This window comes from Stenella coeruleoalba (assembly GCF_951394435.1).
Source record: "Stenella coeruleoalba genome assembly, chromosome: 16".
Classification (NCBI taxonomy): Eukaryota; Metazoa; Chordata; class Mammalia; order Artiodactyla; family Delphinidae; genus Stenella; species Stenella coeruleoalba.
Window position 1 is genome coordinate 31,373,031 of NC_137162.1, and position 20,115 is coordinate 31,393,145.

Consider the following 20,115-nt stretch of genomic DNA (forward strand, 5'->3'; position numbering starts at 1 on the left):
AAGAGTTTGTAGTTTTAAGCACCTGAAAACTTCTGCAGTTGATAGAGGCATACAAGACCATTTGGTAGCGAGCTCTAAGGGGCTCAGAAATGATAGTGCCCAGGCCTCTCTCCTCTGTGGCCGTAGCATTTGCCTTCTTTGGCTAGTGGAACAGAGAGCATAGTGAGCAACCCATCTCTGTGTTTTATAGCCTTTACCCTTCTTTCTCCATCCTCTTCCATGATTTAATACTCTCTTCTCAAGGTATAAAAGCACCTAAGTTCTTCTCTTTAGCTACTCACTTAGAATGGATTTCTTATAAAACCTAATACTCACAAAGTCATAAGCCACCATGTTGACCTTACAAATATTGCCCCAGAACAGTTTCTGCAGAGGACTGAAAAAATGAAAGAGTAAAATATGCTCTATGTTCTAATTCTTTAAAATTGAGTGCTATCTCAGGCCCATGAGAAACATTTCACTTGTAAATCCTTCACGAAATAACAAACGCAGCTACAAACAAATTATCTCCAAAAGCCCGTGCCACATAGCCTCAGATGAGGTGTGGAACAGTGTGTGATTACTCTGGATATAGTCGCTATGGAAAATATAATCCTGTATAAACGCTGCCTCTTCAAGTAACATTACTCATCTAATAAACTTGACTCCAAGGTAGCAATACTCGGTTTTTACACTGCCATCACGTCGCAGCCCTCTCCCACGCCCTAAATATCACCGACAGCTTCTAGACCCACCAGAATTTCTGAATTCACCCGTCACCATGAAACAATAAATACAAATTAAATGCCCCCACCTCCACCCCCCAAAAACCTACAAAATCCAAGAGGAATGATATGTGCTATGTGTGTTACGTGTGGCAGGGAAGGTGGGGCTACTAATCTGGCCCCTCCATTGTTAGTTCAATGCACGTCTCCTGGTAAAAAAACAAACTCTTTCATCTCCTAGACACCCAGTTTGGCAAATGAAATTCCAAGCCAGTATTCACTTTAATTATTAATATATTCATTCTAAAAATGTTTTTTTCTTCTGAGAAGGCTTCTTTTAATGGCTTGTGGCTTACTAATTGTGTCCTCCATTCTCTGCAGATTCTCTGGTCTGACCCATCATTTCCACAATGCATTTTTCCATAAGTGTGAATCTCCCTCAGTAGACTATCTACTATATATGTATATGTGTGTGTGTGTGTGTGTGTGTGTGTGTGTGTGTGTGTGTATATAATTACAATATAGGTGTGATTTTGTGTTTCAGCTCCCATGGTGAATAGATCAACCAAGCCAAATAACTTCTCAAAGCCAGCCTCACCTCCAGGGACAGCTTCAGGTAGAGTGTACACAAGATTTGGTGGTTTTGTTTCTGTTTTTTTTATTGTGAAATGATTACATTTGGGGGTTTCATTTTTAATCTGTTCTAAATAAAACAAACAACTCAGAGCAAATATTAAGAAATAATCCCTGTATATCCAAATGTCCTAATAAATGGTAACAGAGGCCTTCTCCTCAGGCTCATCCACCGTCTGGGGGCACCTATGTGAGGGGACCCTCGCCCCCATGCCCCTGTGCCTCTATCAGACAAGTCCTTTTTTTCATCCTACCTCTCTGGGCACTTGGCTGGCTTGCCCTCCTTCTCCCCTCCCCTGGCTGAGGATGCCTGCACTGTTCAGCCTCAGCCCTCTGCTCTTCCTTCAGAACGTCGTGCAGTTAAGAGCTTGGGTTATGGGCCAGGCATCCCAGTGCTCCCCATTATCAACTGTATCACTTTGGGTCTGTACTTCACCTCTCCAAGCATCACATTTTCTCATCGGTAAATGGAGACGATAGCCCGTGCCCTGAGACAGGAGAATTCTGAAATTGTGAATGGGAAATGCTTAATGCAGTGCCTGGCACACAGTAGGTGCTCGGTAGAGTAGTATTTTTCACTTCTTCCTGGTTTATCCATTCTTCTGGCTTCACTTCTCTGGTCTAAGCTGATAACTCTCTGGTGTCCAACCTTGACCTTTCTTCCCTTCTGAACACACTGACCTTCCCACTACCTCAAGCTCAGTGCATCCAACACCCTTACTCTTTGGGCATCCTTATTCCTCTTTACACATCAGCCTCTGGCTCCATGTCTCAGAGTGCCCATGTTCTGTCCCAATTCTGCTTTGCTTTTTCCTGAATTTGCTGTTCTATTTTAGTTGCCACCACCTGAGCCAGGCTTTCTTTACTTTATCACTTCATACCTTCTGTCTTACAGAGTCCACTAGCCATAATCTTGCCTCTAGGCTCTCTCCTCAGTCACTGAGATGAGCTTCTGACCCCCTCCAAATGTTGCTAGCTTCATTCCATTACAAAGTTAGTTTTACCATGTCATCCCTACCCAAACCATGAACACTCAGTGGTTCCTAGATGTCTCCTGTAGGGTTTGGCAAGCCCCAGACTGAGGCCCACAGTACTGAGTGGCGCCCATACCCCAACCCTTTTACAGCACAGAGAAGTGCAGGAGCTTCCTCAACAGCATTCTCTCCTTCTCCTCTCCCCCACCCTGTACCAAACACACACACACACACACACACACACACACACACACACACACTCTCCCTTCTGTCCCAGACCTGAAGGCTGAACACAGAGACTGGGAGACTGACCTCTGCTTTCAGGGACGTGCTCCTTGAGAGAAAATGAAAGAAGAGTATTTTTAAAAATCTTTTCCTAGACTCATTTCCTGTGCAATTGCTCATCCTCTTCACAAGTTCTTATTTATCCTCCCCCTCGGAATCCACAGGCTTTTTATACTTGGGGACTAGAGGTCAGAGCCATCTTATCCAGCTCATCTTAATTTCTGGGAACAAATGTCAACACACCAACCTAAAACGTCACGGCAAGGTCGCTTTGGTCCCAACTGAAACGGAGACTCCTGACACTTGATAACTCAGAAGGGCTGTTATTACTGGAATAGAGAACCTTTCACTGATACAGATAAATGAAGGCTTAAACCCTCCTTTAGAGTAATAGTTTAATACTCTCTGGTGCTTACATCTTAAAATGCTCTTCTTGCCTTACACAGACCTCTCCTTCCTAAAACACACCCAGTACTCCAATCAGCCTGTCTTTCCCATAAGACTCTCAGCTCCATGTCTTGCTCATAGCTGTGTTTCCAAGGCCTAGACAGGACCTGGCTCAGAGTAGGTGCTGTGGTAGATGGGTCAGTTGGTTGAGAGAGAGATTGAGTCCCCCAACTCTGGCTGTCTTTAAGGAATCACATGGCCCCATCATGAAGGCATTAGCCCACTGGATTTTTTTATTCATTAGTTTTTATATTAAATCTCTTTTATGTATTTTGTAAGAGTTCATACAGTACCTGTGAGTAAGGGATGCTTCGGCTAGTATGCAAGCCCCACTAATGATAATACGGTGTCTATAACAGCTAAAAGAGAGTTAAATCCCAAGGGCTTACAATGCCAACACTGAGATCATTAAGAATAAGGAAACCTACCACCACTGTATGCAAAACTGAAAAGAGGATGATGTATAAAATATACGTGGTAGAAGGAAAAACTAAGGGTAAATTGTTTTGCAAGTTAAGAAACTTCGGTAAGCACCAGCTTGTGCAAGGCCTGTGCTGTTAAATCAAACCTTAACATAATTTTTTGCTCCCTATGATTTAAACAAAGATGATTTTTCTCTTTTATTAGTAAGCTTTTGGACACATCTCCCTCTATTGCATCCCCAGTTTCTCCCTTGGAGCTTTCCAACCAAGAATTCGGCTTGGCCAGGAAGCAGGGATCCTGGCAATGAGAAGGGTACAGTGTTGTCCTACCCCAGCCATGCCCCGGGGTCTGACTTCAGCCAGGGCGGCAGAGAGGGTCACTGGCCTACGAGGAGTAACTCTCCATCCTCCCGTGGGCATTCACAAAAGCAGCCCTCTGTTTCACTAATCTTTCCCCACATAAGGGAGAAGCAGCAAGTGAATCTGACATGCCAAATCATGCCCCAGAGTAACATTATGAGATATTGGCTAGAGAGGACACTGCCTGCCTAGGCTTTCAACTTGAATGGCCTTGGTTTCCAACCCTGGCCCTGCCCGTTAACCCCTCTGAGCCTCTGTTTGCTTCCCTTGATGTTATGTGAGGCCTAGAAGTGGCACATGTGAAGTACCTGGCACAGTGCCCGGCACCTAGAGATACTGCCGTGGTAGATAACAAGATGAGAAAATGAAAATAGCAATAATCATATTTACTGAGATCCTTTATGAGCTATAACTTATGTATCATAAAACTCACTCATTTTACAATGTATAATTCAATGTTTTTTGTAAATCATTACATTTATAGAGTTTTGTAACCAGCACTACCAGTTTTAGAAACTTTCTGTGCCTACCCCAACTCCAAAAGAGCCATTATGCTCATTTGTGGTCAGTGCTGTTCCCATCCTCAGCCCTGGGTAACCCTGATCTGCTTTCTGTTGCTATAGAGTTGCCTTTTCCAAACATTCATATAGATGGAGTCATATAATATACAGTCTTTTCCATCTCACTCCTTTCACTTAGCATAACATTTTTGACCCTCAAAACTTTCAGTCCCTTTCCAGCAATATTACTTTATATTTGGCTAATTCTTTACATGTTCAAAGTTACCTTATTACCTAACCACAGTAACTCTGTGTTAGATAAAGTAGCTAGTGGCATCCCCATCTCACAGAGGGGGAAACTGAGACACAGTGGCTCGTAAGAGGTCACACAGCCAGTTTGGTGGCGGAGAAATAACTGGAACCCTGTCTTCCTGATGCAAAACCAGAGCTTGTACTGGACTCCACCACCACAGAGGACAGCCAGCATGCCCCTCCCTCTCCTCTGACTGCAGAAGTTATTTACGAGGAGGGAAGGGGAAAGGAAGACGTTGGCCAACTGTTTGCAGATATGAAGGAAAGGGAAGCTTAGTAAAGAAGCCAGGCAGTAGATATGACAACAATAACATGCTCAGGCCAAGCGAGCCCTTGGTGAAAAGAGAGGGGACCCCTGGGAGGAAATTCTGACTTAGACCTTCTTTCTGCTTCCTTATTTTTCAGACGAGGGATTTTTTTTCTCTTCCCTAAAACTTTCTATCAACATCTATGAGTAGCAAAGTGTATTTTCACAATGTGAATCTTAAGTATTGAGAATGTGAAGAACAATATCAACTTGATACCCTTGCTAATAAAACACAGTTAGACTCATACTACTACACATTCAGATGACATTTCAGTTTATTGTCGGAGGAAATGTTAAAAATTCCATATGGGGCTTCCCTGGTGGCGCAGTGGTTGAGAGTCCGCCTGCCGATGCAGGAGACATGGGTTCGTGCCCCAGTCTGGGAAGATCCCACATGCCACGGAGTGGCTGGGCCCGTGAGCTATGGCCGCTGAGCCTGCGCGTCCGGAGCCTGTGCTCCGCAATGGGAGAGGCCACAACAGTGAGAGGCCTGCGTACCGCAAAAAAAAAATAATTCCATATGTAGTCTCTTTCTCAAAATGTTTTTAAAAATCCCATCAGGGTCAGCTTACATCTAAGTAAGGGTTACATGGGAGGGGCCGTTCCTTCACCAGATGCCACTGGTGAGTGCTTATGGAAATTAGCCCTATGTAAGGACTATGTGTAGAAAGAGTAAATGGGCTCTGAGTGAGAGCCTGAAGGCCTCTCTCTAGTCAAGTACATGAGAATGAACTTTATGATCTCTGTGTTTAATACTTTTCGAGGACTTTTTCCCTTTTTTTGTGTTTGGAATAGGTGGTCCTGTCAGATGAGGTGGCATGGGGGTGCATGTGTCTTCTCTTGTTATAAATTCTGGGAGGGCAGAAGCCTATGTCTACTTCTTCAGCTCTTCCACAGCCCCTAACACAGTGCCTCCAAGGGCTTTACACATACCAGGTTCTCAATAACTCTTGCTAATAGATTATTACCTCAGTGTTTACTTATGTGTGCTTTATCTTGCAAACTCAAATACATACTGTGGGCAAGTCCAACCTATATGTACAGAGTATCCCCTTTAAGTCCATTAGGAATTGTGGACTTATAAATGTAGTAAGTTCTTAATTAAAACATTTATTCAGTTCAATTTAATTCAGTAGAGAGCCTTTATCTCACTGAGCAGTAATGTCCAGGCAGGCGGTATCAGCCTGAGAGGAGGCAGCTGGGACACGCTGAGGGGAGCTGGCTTAGCTCTGGCCTCTCCGCATCCAGGCCTGCTGCCTATCTCAGCAGTGAATCTCTGCCTGTCTCTCACCTTCTTCCCTCATAACGATGCTCTGGCTTCTATCTTCAGGTAGAGGGAGGGGAAATGGGCGTGGGGGACAAGGCCCTCTGGGTCCCTTCTGTGACTTCAGAAGATGAGATTTGGGTAATAGCTTGCTGCTTCTTCCATTTGTTTATTTCTGCAATGAGCGAAGGCCCTAAGAACTCAGAGATGAATGAATGAATGAGTGTTCTCCAAATGTGAGGTTAGGTTTGTGTACTGTGTAAATGTGGTTAGGAATGAGCAGTGTCTATAGGTGTGATCAGGAGTGGTGGGTCTGTGCCCCTCTGTCTCTAGGCACTGCTGTTGTGCACATTTGTGCAGTGCATATAGATACAAGTGTGAGAGCTCTTAGCTCCCTTCCATAGGAACCCTTGTGAGCTCTTATTGAACCCACAGAATCAGGGGCTCTGAACTTGTCCCATGGGGGAAATGAGAAGGTCATTTAGCAATGTTTAGATGGAGTTCCTAATTAACATCCTAGTTCTGAGCTTATAAATTGGCATTTATAAAATGTTTCATCACCTTTGCCTATAGGTTTTCCCCCAAAACTTCAATGTAACTACTTATATATGCTTAGCTGAAAGTAAGAAAAAATGTGCATGTATTTCTGAGCCTGCCAGCAAGGCCAGCTCACTGTGACCACCAGCCCTCAGTTCAGGGCTAGAGACTGACCTGTGTATATGTCTGCGCAGGTCGAAAGAGCGGGGCCTGGGACTCTAAGTCAACCTCTTCACCTGCTGCACCATCCCCACTGCCCAGGGCTGGGTAAGTTCCTGTTGCAGAGAAGCAACTCTGTGAATTCAGTGTATGGTCTCCATCACTGCTGTGAGCAGAGCTGCCTGGAATCCACATAGGAGTCCTGCTTGAGAATCTGGGGGCCAGAGGGGGGTGTTTTTCTGCTGTTTCCATTCAGAAGAGCATACCTGCCCAAGCTCATATGCAGGTGCACCTAACATTACAATAGGTGTGTTCCTGAAGAGTGTGGAAATGAAACCCTATTGCCCTGGTGTTCTCCACACCCATGCATGCTTCAAGTTGGACTAGGGGTGTCCCTGCTGACATCAAAAACTAGTAGTCTTTCCTCCCATAAACTTATAGCTAAATCTTGAGCTCATTGACTTGTGTTCCACAAGACACAAACTCCAGCACCTGAATAATTTTAAGACCCACTAGCAGGTTTCATTCCTACTTTCTACTCCTCAGTTTCTCTTCCAAGTAGTTAGTGATCTGCAAACAAATGTGTACACAGAGCAGCATGCACTGGGTGTTCAATCAAAGCAACACTGCCAAGGTTCCTTTCAAAAGGGAGATGAGAGAGGCATTCTTTCTCATTGAACTCAGAAGAGCTTTGTAAGATATTGGGTGAATGTAATGTATTAATATTACAAACAGTGACCCCATAATTTCATATTGGCTCAATAGGTTATTTTAAAAGCACATTTAAATCTGTCCAAAGCAAGCCTGCGTGGCTATAGCCTTAATTCTGCCTCTGAGTAAAGCAAAGAAATTCTCCATTTCAGGGGTTTATTAAACAAAATTCTGCGCACTTCTCTCTTGGCTTAGGTTTACCACTTCAGGCAAGTTACTTAGTCTCCTAATCTCTAAAATGTAATAAAAACACCCATTTAAAAAGGACAATGTGAGATTTAAAAATATGTGAAGAGCCTAACCCAGTGCCAGGCGTCTTAGAGGCACTTGGGAATTGTTAGTATTCTTCCCCCAATCTTCCAGCTCTCAGCCAAAACAAAGTGAGAGATAGAGAGAAAGCCAGTATTCAAAATAAACACAGAAGAGAATTATAAAGCCTTGGCAATATTAGAGTCCAATCTCTACTGAACTAAGACAAACCAGTACCTTAGGTCAGGCAAGCACCTTCAGGACCAGAGATCAGAGTGGGTTTCAAACTTGTGTTGTGTTGGTCTTGGGTTTATCTGTTTGGAATGAAATTCTAGGCAGATGTCTAGCAGAGAAGAGTCACCTGAAGCAGGGGGAACATTGGCGTGGGGAGGTGCTGGCTACAAATGTACCTGCTTGGCCACCCTCATGTCTCCACCCTCCTTCCCAAGACAGTAGCCCTGGGGTGCTGTTGGGGGAAGGGACGGCTCTACATACACACTTTGCAAACGCTGATTCTGGTCCTCATTTTACAGATGAAGAAACTAAAGTTCAGACTGGCCCTCACAGCTGAGAGAAACGGGCCTGAGTTTGCAGAGTAATCAGTAGCAGAACTGGAACAAGAGCTCAGTTATCCCGATTCCCTGGCAACTGGTCCTCCTGTTTATCCCCATTAACCCCTTTGCCATCTGTCAGCAGACCCTATCTGAGGCTATGAAGGATCATGGCTAAATCCTGCTTTCATCCCTCTCTTCCCTTCAAGGACAGTCTTCCTACACACCTGTATCACTTTCACTATTCTAGTTTAAATTTGAGAGTAAAATCAGCTCCTCTTTATCTTTGTTGTGTTTTAACAAAGCCAATTTCTTTTCATCCCCCAGGAAAAAAACAGCTACGCCGCTGAAGACGGTGAGTTAATTCTGCTTTTAAATGTGCTTCATGTTTCCCGCAATGTTTATTCTTGTCCACTTATTTAAAGTTGACGATGCTTCCCGCTAAGGTGAACACAGCAATCATGTTGCTGCCCAGACAGTCCAAGAGAAACTTGGAATCCTCACTTGGGTAGGGAAGATGCTGCATGGGAGGGTCACATCCTCCCTGAACCCGGTGGCTTCACTGAATATGAACGGCCGATCAGCGGTCAGGCTCCCTGCGTCCCAAGACCTTTGTCTTCCCCTGTGTCTGCTTCCCACCCGCAGGCCTGGGAACTAATGACTGACAACTGCGTATCAGGCACAAAGGCCTGAGTACACTCAACTTCTGGGCAGAACGTGGGGAACCTGGGCCAGCCCACTATTCGAGGAAGCCCACCTTGACCTGGTATCTATACTGTAGCCTGACATTTACAGTCCCTTACAAACACCAAGACGGTGGGGCCCTGAGACCAAAGCCGGATGCCAGATTTCCACTGCATAAGCGCTACTGCCCAGCAGCTGCTGGGGGTCATGGTATCCACCAACCCTGTTGACAGAGTGGGGAGGCCAGGATGACACTGCTCCTTCCCTGACACACTTCCAGTCCATTGTCACTTAATGCAAAAGTGGGCCGGGGGACTGTGTGTTTTTAATTGTTGGTCTTGTGACTGAAAGAAAAGCTATGCATCAAAGAAATGTTCTCCCCCAGTATTTATTTTAATAATATTGCTTTGACTTTTATTTCCACATACCACTGTATTAAAGATCCTTGCCTTTCTTTTTTTTTTTTAAATAGACTCCAGTTGTCTCTCAACAGAATGCCTCAAGTGTTTGTGAAGGTAAGCCTATGTTACCTTGACAGATGAGCAAATAACTCTGAAAGTTATTTTGATTAAGGATTTGTATACAAATGTATTTCTAAATTTCTTTAATTATTCATAAGGCAACTGTGAACATAAAACTCAATTTTCTAAACAGAACAGTCTTTACTTTGCCATGAGTAGTGAGTAGCAAAGCTGATCAGGACCTGCGCATGCCAGGCTGCACCTTTGGGGCAGGCCACAGTCTACATGCCCAAAACCTGCCTGTTTGTAGACAGATATGACTTGCCAGAAACAGTGCCACAGTGTTACATAGGTGTGAAGACTTATTTAGAGCCAGTCATGTATCTTAGAATTAATGGCTAAGGTAATGAATTTTAAAAAACCTGTTTGTTCGAACAAGTTCTTGTGCTAAGTTTTCAAAATAATGTTTCCTGAGTTCAAACATCTATCTTAGTACATCTTCAATGCTTCCCTTCCTTTGTTTTATCATAATCTAAAACCCTTATGTATACTTTTTATTAGAACTTTCCCATTAAAAAAATATTTGTATTTGAAAAATACTGGGGGAAAAAAACAGAAAGAAGAAGAATCATCCATAATCTCAACACTTAAAACACTATATAGAAATTAAAATCCTGCACCCGTCTAATTCCAATCTTGAAGGTACCCAATGTTAAAAGCTCACCATTTCCTGAGTTAATGAGGGCACACCTGGTCTCACAATGGACGGTAGACATTTTCTGAATGTGCATTACAACTCACCTGTCTGCTTTGACTGCTCTGTTGAGTTTTTTACATCATTTCCCACATCTTTCTCCCAGGCTGTTCCTGAGGTACCGCTCCCTTCCTGTGTCTTGCTTTCTTCTGCCTTTCCTGATGCTTTTGCCTTGCTGTCCTTCCATTCCTTACAGTCTTCCATGCCTGCTGAGCAGGGAGCTTGGAGTGATAATGGAGCATTAGGGTGAGCCTCTGTAGGAAGTAAGTACAACCCTGTGCAAATTTCATGGCTTCAGAAGCTTCTGAAAACCATCAGAGAACAGGCTCTTGGCATGTCCCATGCGGCTCGGGTGTCCTCATTCCCAAAGGGCTCCCAGTGCAGGAGTGTGGTCTCTCATTTCAAGAGTAGAGGCAATGGCCATCCAAACCCAAAGCGGGTGAGCGGCCTCTTCTGACCTAGGAAGGAAGCCTCCTGGAGGACGGGCGCAAAAGCAGGGGTGGTCAAAGCTCATCAGGCCGTGGGGAACCAAAGTGTTCACTGTTTCTCCTGAAATTACCATGTTGTAAAGTCATGAACAAAACATCTCACGTGGCAGCTCGAAGTAACTTGCCACAAACTTGAAACAATCTTCAGAGATTCAAAGCTTCTGAATTTCTCTGCACCTCAAGAAACCCCGAAGTCTATCATCATTTATTTGAGTCTTTGAGTTCTTACTGCTTTTATTTATTTGGGGATCCTCTAGTGGGAGATCAGTAGTTCTCAAACTTTCTTCCATGCAGGAGACAGACCTTTGGACATACCCCGACTTTAACACACCCTAGACGAAATTCGAGGGAGAATAAAGCATTACAATAATTTATAATCACTTTTATTAGTGGTTCAGCAATAAATGTTCTTCACCATAAACTTCTTAGATTTCAGGTTATGCACATTTCCCTGTGAACTAATTATAACTCCACCCCTTCCTCTCTCACTCAGGAAAAGAGTGAAATGCAAGTGAGATTTAACGTTATTATAGGGATAAACTTGAATTTGCTCAATTCAATTTTCAGAAAAGTAGATCATTCGCAAACGCTGATATTTTGCCTCTTATCAGTAAGAAATTACTTATACCATGTCTTATGACTAATGAAGACACGGCGGGGTGTTGTAACACCTATGTGGAGGCCACATAGGAATCAGGGGTGGCTAAAGCTTGCCCATCTTCTGACTTTTACTTGTAATCACACACCTAAAGGTCCAGATTCCACAGGTTCAGTCCCCATGTATTTGTACATTGCCAAGAGGTGAATGCAGAGGTGGTAGGGTGTGCTTGTAACACCGCTGAGTAGGAGTCCTGGTCTTAATAGCTCAGACACACCACCACACTGACAGGTGCACAAAGGGAGGACATCCTGGTGAAAGACATGCTCATGGGAAGACATGTGACCAAATCTGGTTCCTCTTGGTTGATGTTTCTGAGTTTGGGCATGGGGACAGACATTTCACCCTAATCCTACTATGATAATTTTCTTAATGCAGAAAAACCTATACCTGCTGAACGCCACCGAGGGTCTAGTCACAGACAAGAAAATATGCAGTCACAAGTTTTTCCTCCTCCTCCCCAGAAGTAAGAATTCTTTCCTTTAAAACTAAGTTTCCTTGGGGCTTCCCTGGCAGTCCAGTGGTTAGGACTCCACGTTTCCATTACAGGGACCACGGGTTCAATCCCTGGTCGGGGAACTAAGATCCCACATGCTGCGCGGTGTGGCCAAAAAAGTTAAAGTTTCCTTAACACCTGCATTGTTATACTGCACAGAAACACTGGCTTGTTGTGATTGGTAAAGATTTAATATTTCATTGCTTTGCAATTAAATTTAAAAAGGTGTTAAGTAGGTAACAACTTTAAAAAAAACTGCTTAGAATTACAGAGACTGAACTAATATTTGGGTTGATTATTGGACTTCACTAAAAAATAACACTAGTCAAGTCTCCTCTTTTTATAAAATTAAAGGGAACAATTTTACTTATCCTGAAGGTTTTGGTGCCTCTCCTATCTTTAGATATGTTTTATTGGCCATTCCTGTTGATCCTTTGTGATGCACCTGTTCTGAGTATCTTCAGTGCAAGCAAAAAGTCAAACTTATTCATCTTGTGCTTTGCCCTTTAATTAATCTGAAATTCTTCCTTTCAGACCAATTCATCAAAAACCCATACCTCTGCCAAGTAAGTACAATGAAGGCATGGAGAGCAGTATCAGGTATCGGCTAAGGCTGGCTCTTCAGGTCTGAGCCACCTGGGGGTCCAGGGCAACACTGCCTCTTCCAGCTGGAGTATCTTAGTATCCTCTCTAGCTTGTTTCCTCATCCGTAAAACGGGGCCAAGAATATTTATTTCATGGAGCTGTTCTGAAAAGTAAATAGATTTGAGATCATTTTTACTTTTTTAGTTTTGATTGAATATTTTACTGGTCATACTGGTCATCTTTTATTTATTTAATTTTTTTCACAACAACAATACAACTATTTTCAAAATAAGATGATTAAGTAAAACAACATATTGTGCTTGGTACATAGAAGGTCCTCAGTAAATGATAGCTATTTAAATTGAATCTAAAATACATTTTAATGATCGTAAAATGTATCTACAGAGGGCACCCTGAAAAGAAGATCTGGCAGATATCTGGATAATTTTCCCTAGGCTAATAATACAATACCCTAAAAATATATGAAGTCAGACTCACAGAACACAGCTGCCCAAACCTTGATTTACTTTCTACTCAATGTAGGAAAAAAATGAAAACACAAAATAAAACCCTCCTGTACATGGATAAGTTGGAAAATACTCCAAAGTAATCAAGATTCAATAAATTTAAATAAAGAGAATAATTATTATATACAAAAAGTATGTGTGTTTATATAAACATAAATCTGTTTCTTAGGCTTTAATTGGATTTTTGATTCATCTTAAATAAAAGAAACTTTTCTAAAATTCTGAACACAAAGTGAAATGGTATAGCTATAGAAATTTTATTGTATTTTTACTACGTAAAGCTTTATTATACCCTTTATTGTTTTTCAACCCAAGTCATTCTTTCAACTGACAAATACTTATTGACTGTCTGCCATGTGCCAGGCAATATTTTAGACCCAGAGGATACAGCAGTGAATAAAACAGAGTCCCTTCCTTTACGGAGCTTCTTTTCTACTAGAGGAGAAATAAACAACTAGATAAGCCATACAATATCAGGCAAATGTTAAAGTGATATAAAGAAAAATAAAGCAAGGTGGCAGTGGGTGGGCACAGAGAGGAATGGAGACAGTGAGGGCTGCTGTGGTCAGGGAAGACGTCACCTGTAAAATGGGGTCTGATAGCTCCTCCCATAAAGGGTGGAAGTGAAGGCAAAGTGAGCTAAGATGTGAGAAACAGGACAGGGCTGGCACATATTCAGGGATCAGAAAATGTCAGCCTTGAACCCCCCCAACTGCCCAAACTGTGGAAACCACCAACCTCCTTGTACTATGTACTTTAGAAGAGCGTGACCTCCCACCCTATTTTTCCTGCTCCTACCCGGGAATACTGTCCCCACCTGTCAGAACACAGCCTTCCTTCATACTCAGCCCTCCTGGGCCTGCCAAGCCCTCATTGCTCCCTCCTGTTAACAATGGTGGCTGTCACCTTTGAACGTCCAGGGCACTTTTATCTGAAGCAGTTGGTTCATCTAAGCCTGTTTCTCTTGTAGACTTCCCCTCCTAAGAAAGGACAACTCTAGTTGCTCTGGTCAAAAACCTTAGAGTCACCCATGACTCCTCACTTGCTTTCCTTTTTTTTTTTTAATAAATGTATTTATTTATTTTTGGCTGCATTGGGTCTTCATTGCTGCGTGTGGGCCTTCTCTAGTTGCGGCAAGCGGGGGCTACCTTTCGTTGCAGTGCGCGGGCTTCTCATTGCAGTGGCTTCTTTGGTTGTGGAGCATGGGCTCTAGGCGCGCAGGCTTCAATAGCTGTGGCACGCGGGCTCAGTAGTTGTGGCTCACGGGCTTATTTGCTCTGTGGCATGTGGAATCTTCCCGGACCAGGGCTTGAACCCGTGTCCCCTGCATCGGCAGGCAGATTCTTAACCACTGCGCCACCAGGGAAGTCCCTTCACTTGCTTTCTTCACACCTTCCAGCCGTTCCTTCAAAATACATTTGGAATCCAGTCACTCTCACTAATTCTGCTGATGCCATCTGTTCCAAGCCACCATCACCTCCTGCCTGGGCTTGCAAGACTCAACTGACCTCCTCTCTCTGCTCTTGCTCCCTTCTATCTATTTCCAGCCCTGGAGTCAGAGTGACCTTGTTAAAAGACAGGCAAATCACACTATTCTGTTCAAAAACCCCCAAAAGCGTCCCATACCATGCTTGTTAAAGCCCAAGTCATGCTAAGTGTCCACTGGGTCCCACAAACCTGGTCCCTTCACCACCTCCTGTATGACTTCATCCCTTATTCTTCACCCCTTTTCTCACTGCAGTCCAGGCACAGTGGCCCCCTCTCTATTCCTCAAATATGCCAGGCCCTTGCATTCACTGTTCCCTACACCTGCAACATTGTTTCCTCAGATATCCACAGGCCTCCTCCCTCTCCACCTACAGATCTTACCCAAGTGTCACCTCAGTGAGGCTCTCCCTGACCAGCCTATTTAAGCATACTACTTATCCGAAGATATCCCCCACCCACTTCCCTGCCTACTTTTCTTCATAGCACTTACGACTTTGTAATATTGTATATATATTTACTTATGTCTTTATTGCCTATCTCACTCCGTTAAAATTTAAGCTCCAAGAGGGAGGGGCATTTTGCTGTTTTGTTGACTGCTGTATATTCCCAAAGCCTTGATCCATGGCAGGTACACAATAAAGAATGAATGAGTGAGTGGATGAATGAATGAATGAATACAGCTAAGTATTTTCTCCATTTCATGTGTCTCCATGTCTCCACATTTAGATGGTAAACTCCCTGAGGGAGTTTATGCCTTAGGGCAGAAATTCTCAATCATTTTGACCTCAGGACCATTCTAACACTGTTAAGATCATTGCAGACCCAAAGAACTATGGTTTATGTGTTTCTTTCTAACGATATTTAATGTATTAGTTAGAAGACATTTAAAACATTTATGAATCCATTTTTAAAATATTAAACTCATTACATGTTAACAACATATTTTTATGAAAAAAATACATTTTCCAAACAAAAGAAATTTAGGGGGAAGAGTGGCATTGTTTTACATTTTTAAAATCTCTTTAATGCCTGGAATAACAGAGGCAGCTGAATTCTCATATCTGCATCTACATTCAATCTGTTACAATATGTTTTACTGGTCGAAGTATATGAGGAAAATTGGGCTTCACAGAGATATGTATTTGGAAAAAACCTCACAAACGCCCTGAAAGAATCTTGGGGATTCCCAGGGTCCTCAGACCTCACTTCGAGAAGAACAACTCTTAAGGATTTTTTTTATGTGTGTGATTTTTCAGTGTGTGTGTTCCTTGTAGCTCCCAGCACAGTGTTGAGGTATAGGCAGAGTAACTGCTCAAGATATAATGGGATCCACTGATTTTTCAAATCCCTTTCAGGATTTCCAGAAGGGGGAAGCCCAACTGTGGATGGCCCATTACCCAGCTTTTCATCTAATTCCAATTTGTCAGAACAGGTATGAAATGAACTCGTTATCAGTAAACTGCAGGAAAGGGCATGACTTCTTATAAGAGAGACTTTGGAGTGAAGCTTGGAAACAGATTCTATTTTAAGTGAGCCTGTGAGTTGTCATTTGCTGATGGGTACAGAATACATTTTTTTCCCAACTGTTAAGACTTTGCTCCATTTATACTAATTTGTATTCTGGATGCCATAAATAACAATTGGTGTTTCTTCAAAACTAGCAAAGAAGTGTGTTGTTTTTATTGTTCTTCCTCTCACATAGATTCTATTTAAACTATGTAATTTTTTCAGAATAGATCTGTGGAGGCATATGATATTAAAACACATAAAATAGCATAGTTTAAGAAAAGACAGAGAAAGGACTCAGTGTGCCCTTGGGCAAGTCTCTAAGCTTTCTCAAATGTAAAATAGGGATGATAGCATGTATTCGTCTTGCCTTCAAAGTTGTTACAAGAATCAAATAAGATATTTGTAAAAACACTTCGGAAATTATAAAACGCTCCACAAAGCAACAGTAAGATCATAATAGAAAGGGAGATTATAACTTATTTAGGAGAAAGGAATAAATGGTTCAGGAATCTAGCAGGATTAGGTCTCAAGTTCAAATACTAAGTCTACCCCCTACAGCCAAATTGGGGAAAAGTCAATTATAATCCTTGTGGTTGATCAAAAGAAGCATAAAACTCATTTTCAGATTACTGGCCCAAATGTACTTAGGCCTTTCTGGTAATGCAAAATGGGACTTTGTTTCTAGTGCACAGAAGGTTCAGTGTCATTGAAGGGCCATCTCATGCTTAATAATGCCCTCTCACTCACAGGAAGCTGACGTTCACTGTAAACCATGGTACGCTGGTGCCTGCGATCGAAAGTCGGCCGAAGAGGCATTATACAGATCGAACAAGGTCTGACCATTTTAAAATCTCATGTTGTGCCCTCAGCCTATATCGGCACAGTTGTCATCCCGATAATATGCTAATTAAGTAATTGCAACAATTATGGATGCAGGGATCTTTTCTCTTTACTTACTCAAGAGGAACTGCCGTCCCCTCCTCTCTTTGAAGTACCTCCCTCTTTCTTTGTTCCGCTATCATATTGCTGCTTATCCTTTCATCTATACACGGATCCATAGGCTCCACTGCTCTCCAAATAGTGGAAGAGAAGAAAGCTCTGGAGGGGATCTCTGTAAGGCTTGGTGCTACATGAGATCCACCCAGCAGTGAAATGTAACAGACTATTTTGGATCAATGCTTGGGATAAAAGATTGGGATCAAGGTGGCAAAAAGTACTGGGAAGTAAATTTTTGGAGAGTCGAAGCCCAGTCATATAGGAACACTAGAACAGTCTGGACAATCCAAGATTAAAGTGCCACTTTTCTTTTTCTTTCTCTTTTCTCCGCCCACTTGCACCTTGCCTTGTCAGAATATACTGGTTTTTTGTGGGTTTTTTTGGCTGCACTGGGTCTTCGTTTGCTGTGTGTGGGCTTTCTCTAGTTGTGGCTAGCAGGGGCTACTCTTCGTTGTGGTGCACGGGCTTCTCATTGCAGTGCCTTCTCTTGTTGCAGAGCACGGGCCCTAGAGTGCAAGGGCTTCCGTAATTGTGGCACGTGGGTTCAGTAGTTGTGGCTCATGGGCTCTAGAGCACAGGTTCAGTAGTTGTGGCACATGGGCTTAGTTGCTCCGTGGCATGTGGGATCTTCCTGGACCAGGGCTCGAACCCATGTCCCCTGCATTGGCAGGCAGATTCTTAACCACTGTGCCACCAGGTAAGTGCTTTTTCCCAGGTTTGATCAACTTTTATTGCATTCCTTCTTCCTGTTTTTGTCTATTTTTTGTTCATAATTTTTGAATTTATGATTGTAGAATATTTTACAAGATATTTAATTAAATTTGGAATGTTGTGTTACAATATTTTTTCTACTTCAACATAAATTTTTGGAGAGAGAATTTTTATCAGCTGAAATGTTTTGATTCCCAATATCTGTTTTCTTCTTATAGCACTTTTGAATGGAATTTGTTTGATATATTTTTTTATTCATAGGCAACTTGTGAACATGGTTCCTAGTTCAAGAGTGCCCTTTAGGTTTGATCTTAATGTGTCCCTTCACACATTTCCAAAGCCTATAAACATAAGGTCTTATTTAGTGCCTCAAAATGCCAGCATTTACTTCTTTCAGAATTTTCTGTAAGTATATATTTTACTGAAGTATTTTCTTGCAAAATAATAAAACAAGCTCTAATTAGTAATAAAAATCATATACCTAAATAATTACCTTTTGAATATAATATAGGTATTTTTCATAAACTGATTTTTAACCTATGGGAATACAAGTAACACTAATCATAATTATTCTTTCTTTTAATAAACAGGATGGATCATTTCTTATTCGGAAAAGCTCTGGCCATGATTCCAAACAGCCATATACACTAGTTGTATTTTTTAATAAGCGAGTATATAATATCCCTGTGCGATTTATTGAAGCAACAAAACAGTATGCTTTGGGCAGAAAGAAAACTGGTGAAGAGGTCAGTAATTTCTCTTCTAATCCAACTCTATAACTATGTTTTGAGCACAATGCCATCATACTGTATTAGGTGCCAGAGATGTGGAGAAAGGATACACGAGTACCTGGCCTAAGGCTTGCACATTGTCATAGAGTACGAGATAAAATACTATGTTTGGGCAGTATATCCTATGAGAGAACGGAGAGGAGGAAAGACTGGTATGATGTAAAAGCTTTCTTTTATCCTGTTGCTTAATGAGGTCAGTCTGACTCGGCATTTTGTTTGCTTTGTTTTTTAGATGCCACATATAAGTGAAATCATATGGTATTTCTCTTTCTCTGTCTGACTTACTTCACTTAGTGTAATACCCTCTTGGTCCATCCATGTTGTCACAAATGGCACAATTTCACTCTTTTTATGGCTGAGTAATATTCCATTGTATATATATATATCACATCATCTTTACCTATTCATCTTTTGATGGACACTTAGTTTGCTTCCATATCTTGGCTACTGTAAATAATGCTTGTATGACCATCAGAGTGTACGTAACTTTTTGAATTAGTGTTTTCATTTTCTTTGGATATATACCCAGGATAGGAATTGGTGGGTCATATGGCAGTTCTATTTTTAATTTTTTGAGGAATCTCCATGCTGTTTTCCATAGTTGTCGTACCAATGTACATTCCCACCAACAGTGCACACGGGTTCCCTTTTCTTCACATCCTCACAAGCATATTGTCTCTTGTCTTTTTGATAATAGCCATTCTCACAGGTGTGATGTGATATCTCATTGTGGTTCTGATTTTCATTTTCCTGATGATTAGTGATGTTGAGCATCATTTCATGTGCTTGTTGGCCATCTGCATGTCTTCTTCAGAAAAATGTCTACTCAGGTCCTCTGCACATTTTTTAATTAGATTGCTTATTTGTTTGTTTGATACTGAGTTACAAGAGTTCTTTATATATTTTGGATATTATCCCCTTATCAGACATATTATTTGCAAATATCTTCTCTCATTCAGTAGGTTGCCTTTTTCTTTTGTTGATGGTTTCCTTTGTTATGCAAAATCTTTTTAGTTTGGTGTAGTCCCATTTGTTTATTTGTGCTTTTGTCACCCTTGCTTGAGGAGACATGTCCAAAAAATATTGCTAAGACCAATGTCAAAGAGCATACTGCTTATGTTTTCTTCTGGGATTTCTATGGTTTCAGGTCTTACATTTAAATCTTTAATTCATTTTGAGTCTATTTTTTTTTTTGTATATGGTATAATAAAATGGTCTAAAATTTTCTGTTCATCAAAGGTCACAATCAACAGAGTAAAAAGGCAACCTCTGAAATGGGAGAAAATATTTGCAAATTATGTGTCTGATAAGAGGTTAATATCCAGAATATGTAAAGAACTCTTATAACTTTGTCGTATAGTTTAATGTAGTCCTATTTGTCTATGTTTTGTTCTGTTGCCTGTGCTTTTGGTGTAACATCCAAGAAATCATTGCCAAATGCAGTCTCGTGAAGCTTTCTCCCTATGTTTTCTTCGAGGAGTTTTATAGTTTGGAGTTTTATTTTGCTTTTAATAAAGTCTCAGATAGTTAGAAAATGCAAAACTCTGAAAAC

General features: G+C 41.8%; 2 protein-coding genes across 2 annotated transcripts in view; one reads left to right on the top strand and one right to left on the bottom strand.

Moving 5' to 3' along the window:
• The window catches only part of BLNK (B cell linker), a 74,131-nt gene that overhangs the window by 50,865 nt on the left and 3,151 nt on the right, over nt 1-20,115 (top strand). The window contains exons 9-17 of the mRNA XM_079899265.1: nt 1,249-1,320; nt 6,940-7,012; nt 8,743-8,770; nt 9,572-9,614; nt 11,839-11,926; nt 12,491-12,522; nt 15,912-15,988; nt 16,815-16,898; nt 18,363-18,518. Of these exons, the coding sequence (XP_079755391.1) occupies nt 1,249-1,320; nt 6,940-7,012; nt 8,743-8,770; nt 9,572-9,614; nt 11,839-11,926; nt 12,491-12,522; nt 15,912-15,988; nt 16,815-16,898; nt 18,363-18,518 (653 nt within the window). The remainder of the gene's footprint in view (nt 1-1,248; nt 1,321-6,939; nt 7,013-8,742; nt 8,771-9,571; nt 9,615-11,838; nt 11,927-12,490; nt 12,523-15,911; nt 15,989-16,814; nt 16,899-18,362; nt 18,519-20,115) is intronic.
• The window catches only part of ZNF518A (zinc finger protein 518A), an 83,775-nt gene continuing 70,662 nt past the window's right edge, over nt 7,003-20,115 (bottom strand). Inside the window, exons 6-7 of the mRNA XM_079899256.1 lie at nt 12,514-12,704; nt 7,003-11,134 (exon numbers count right to left, since the gene is read on the bottom strand). Of these exons, the coding sequence (XP_079755382.1) occupies nt 12,687-12,704 (18 nt within the window). The 3' untranslated portion in view covers nt 7,003-11,134; nt 12,514-12,686. The remainder of the gene's footprint in view (nt 11,135-12,513; nt 12,705-20,115) is intronic.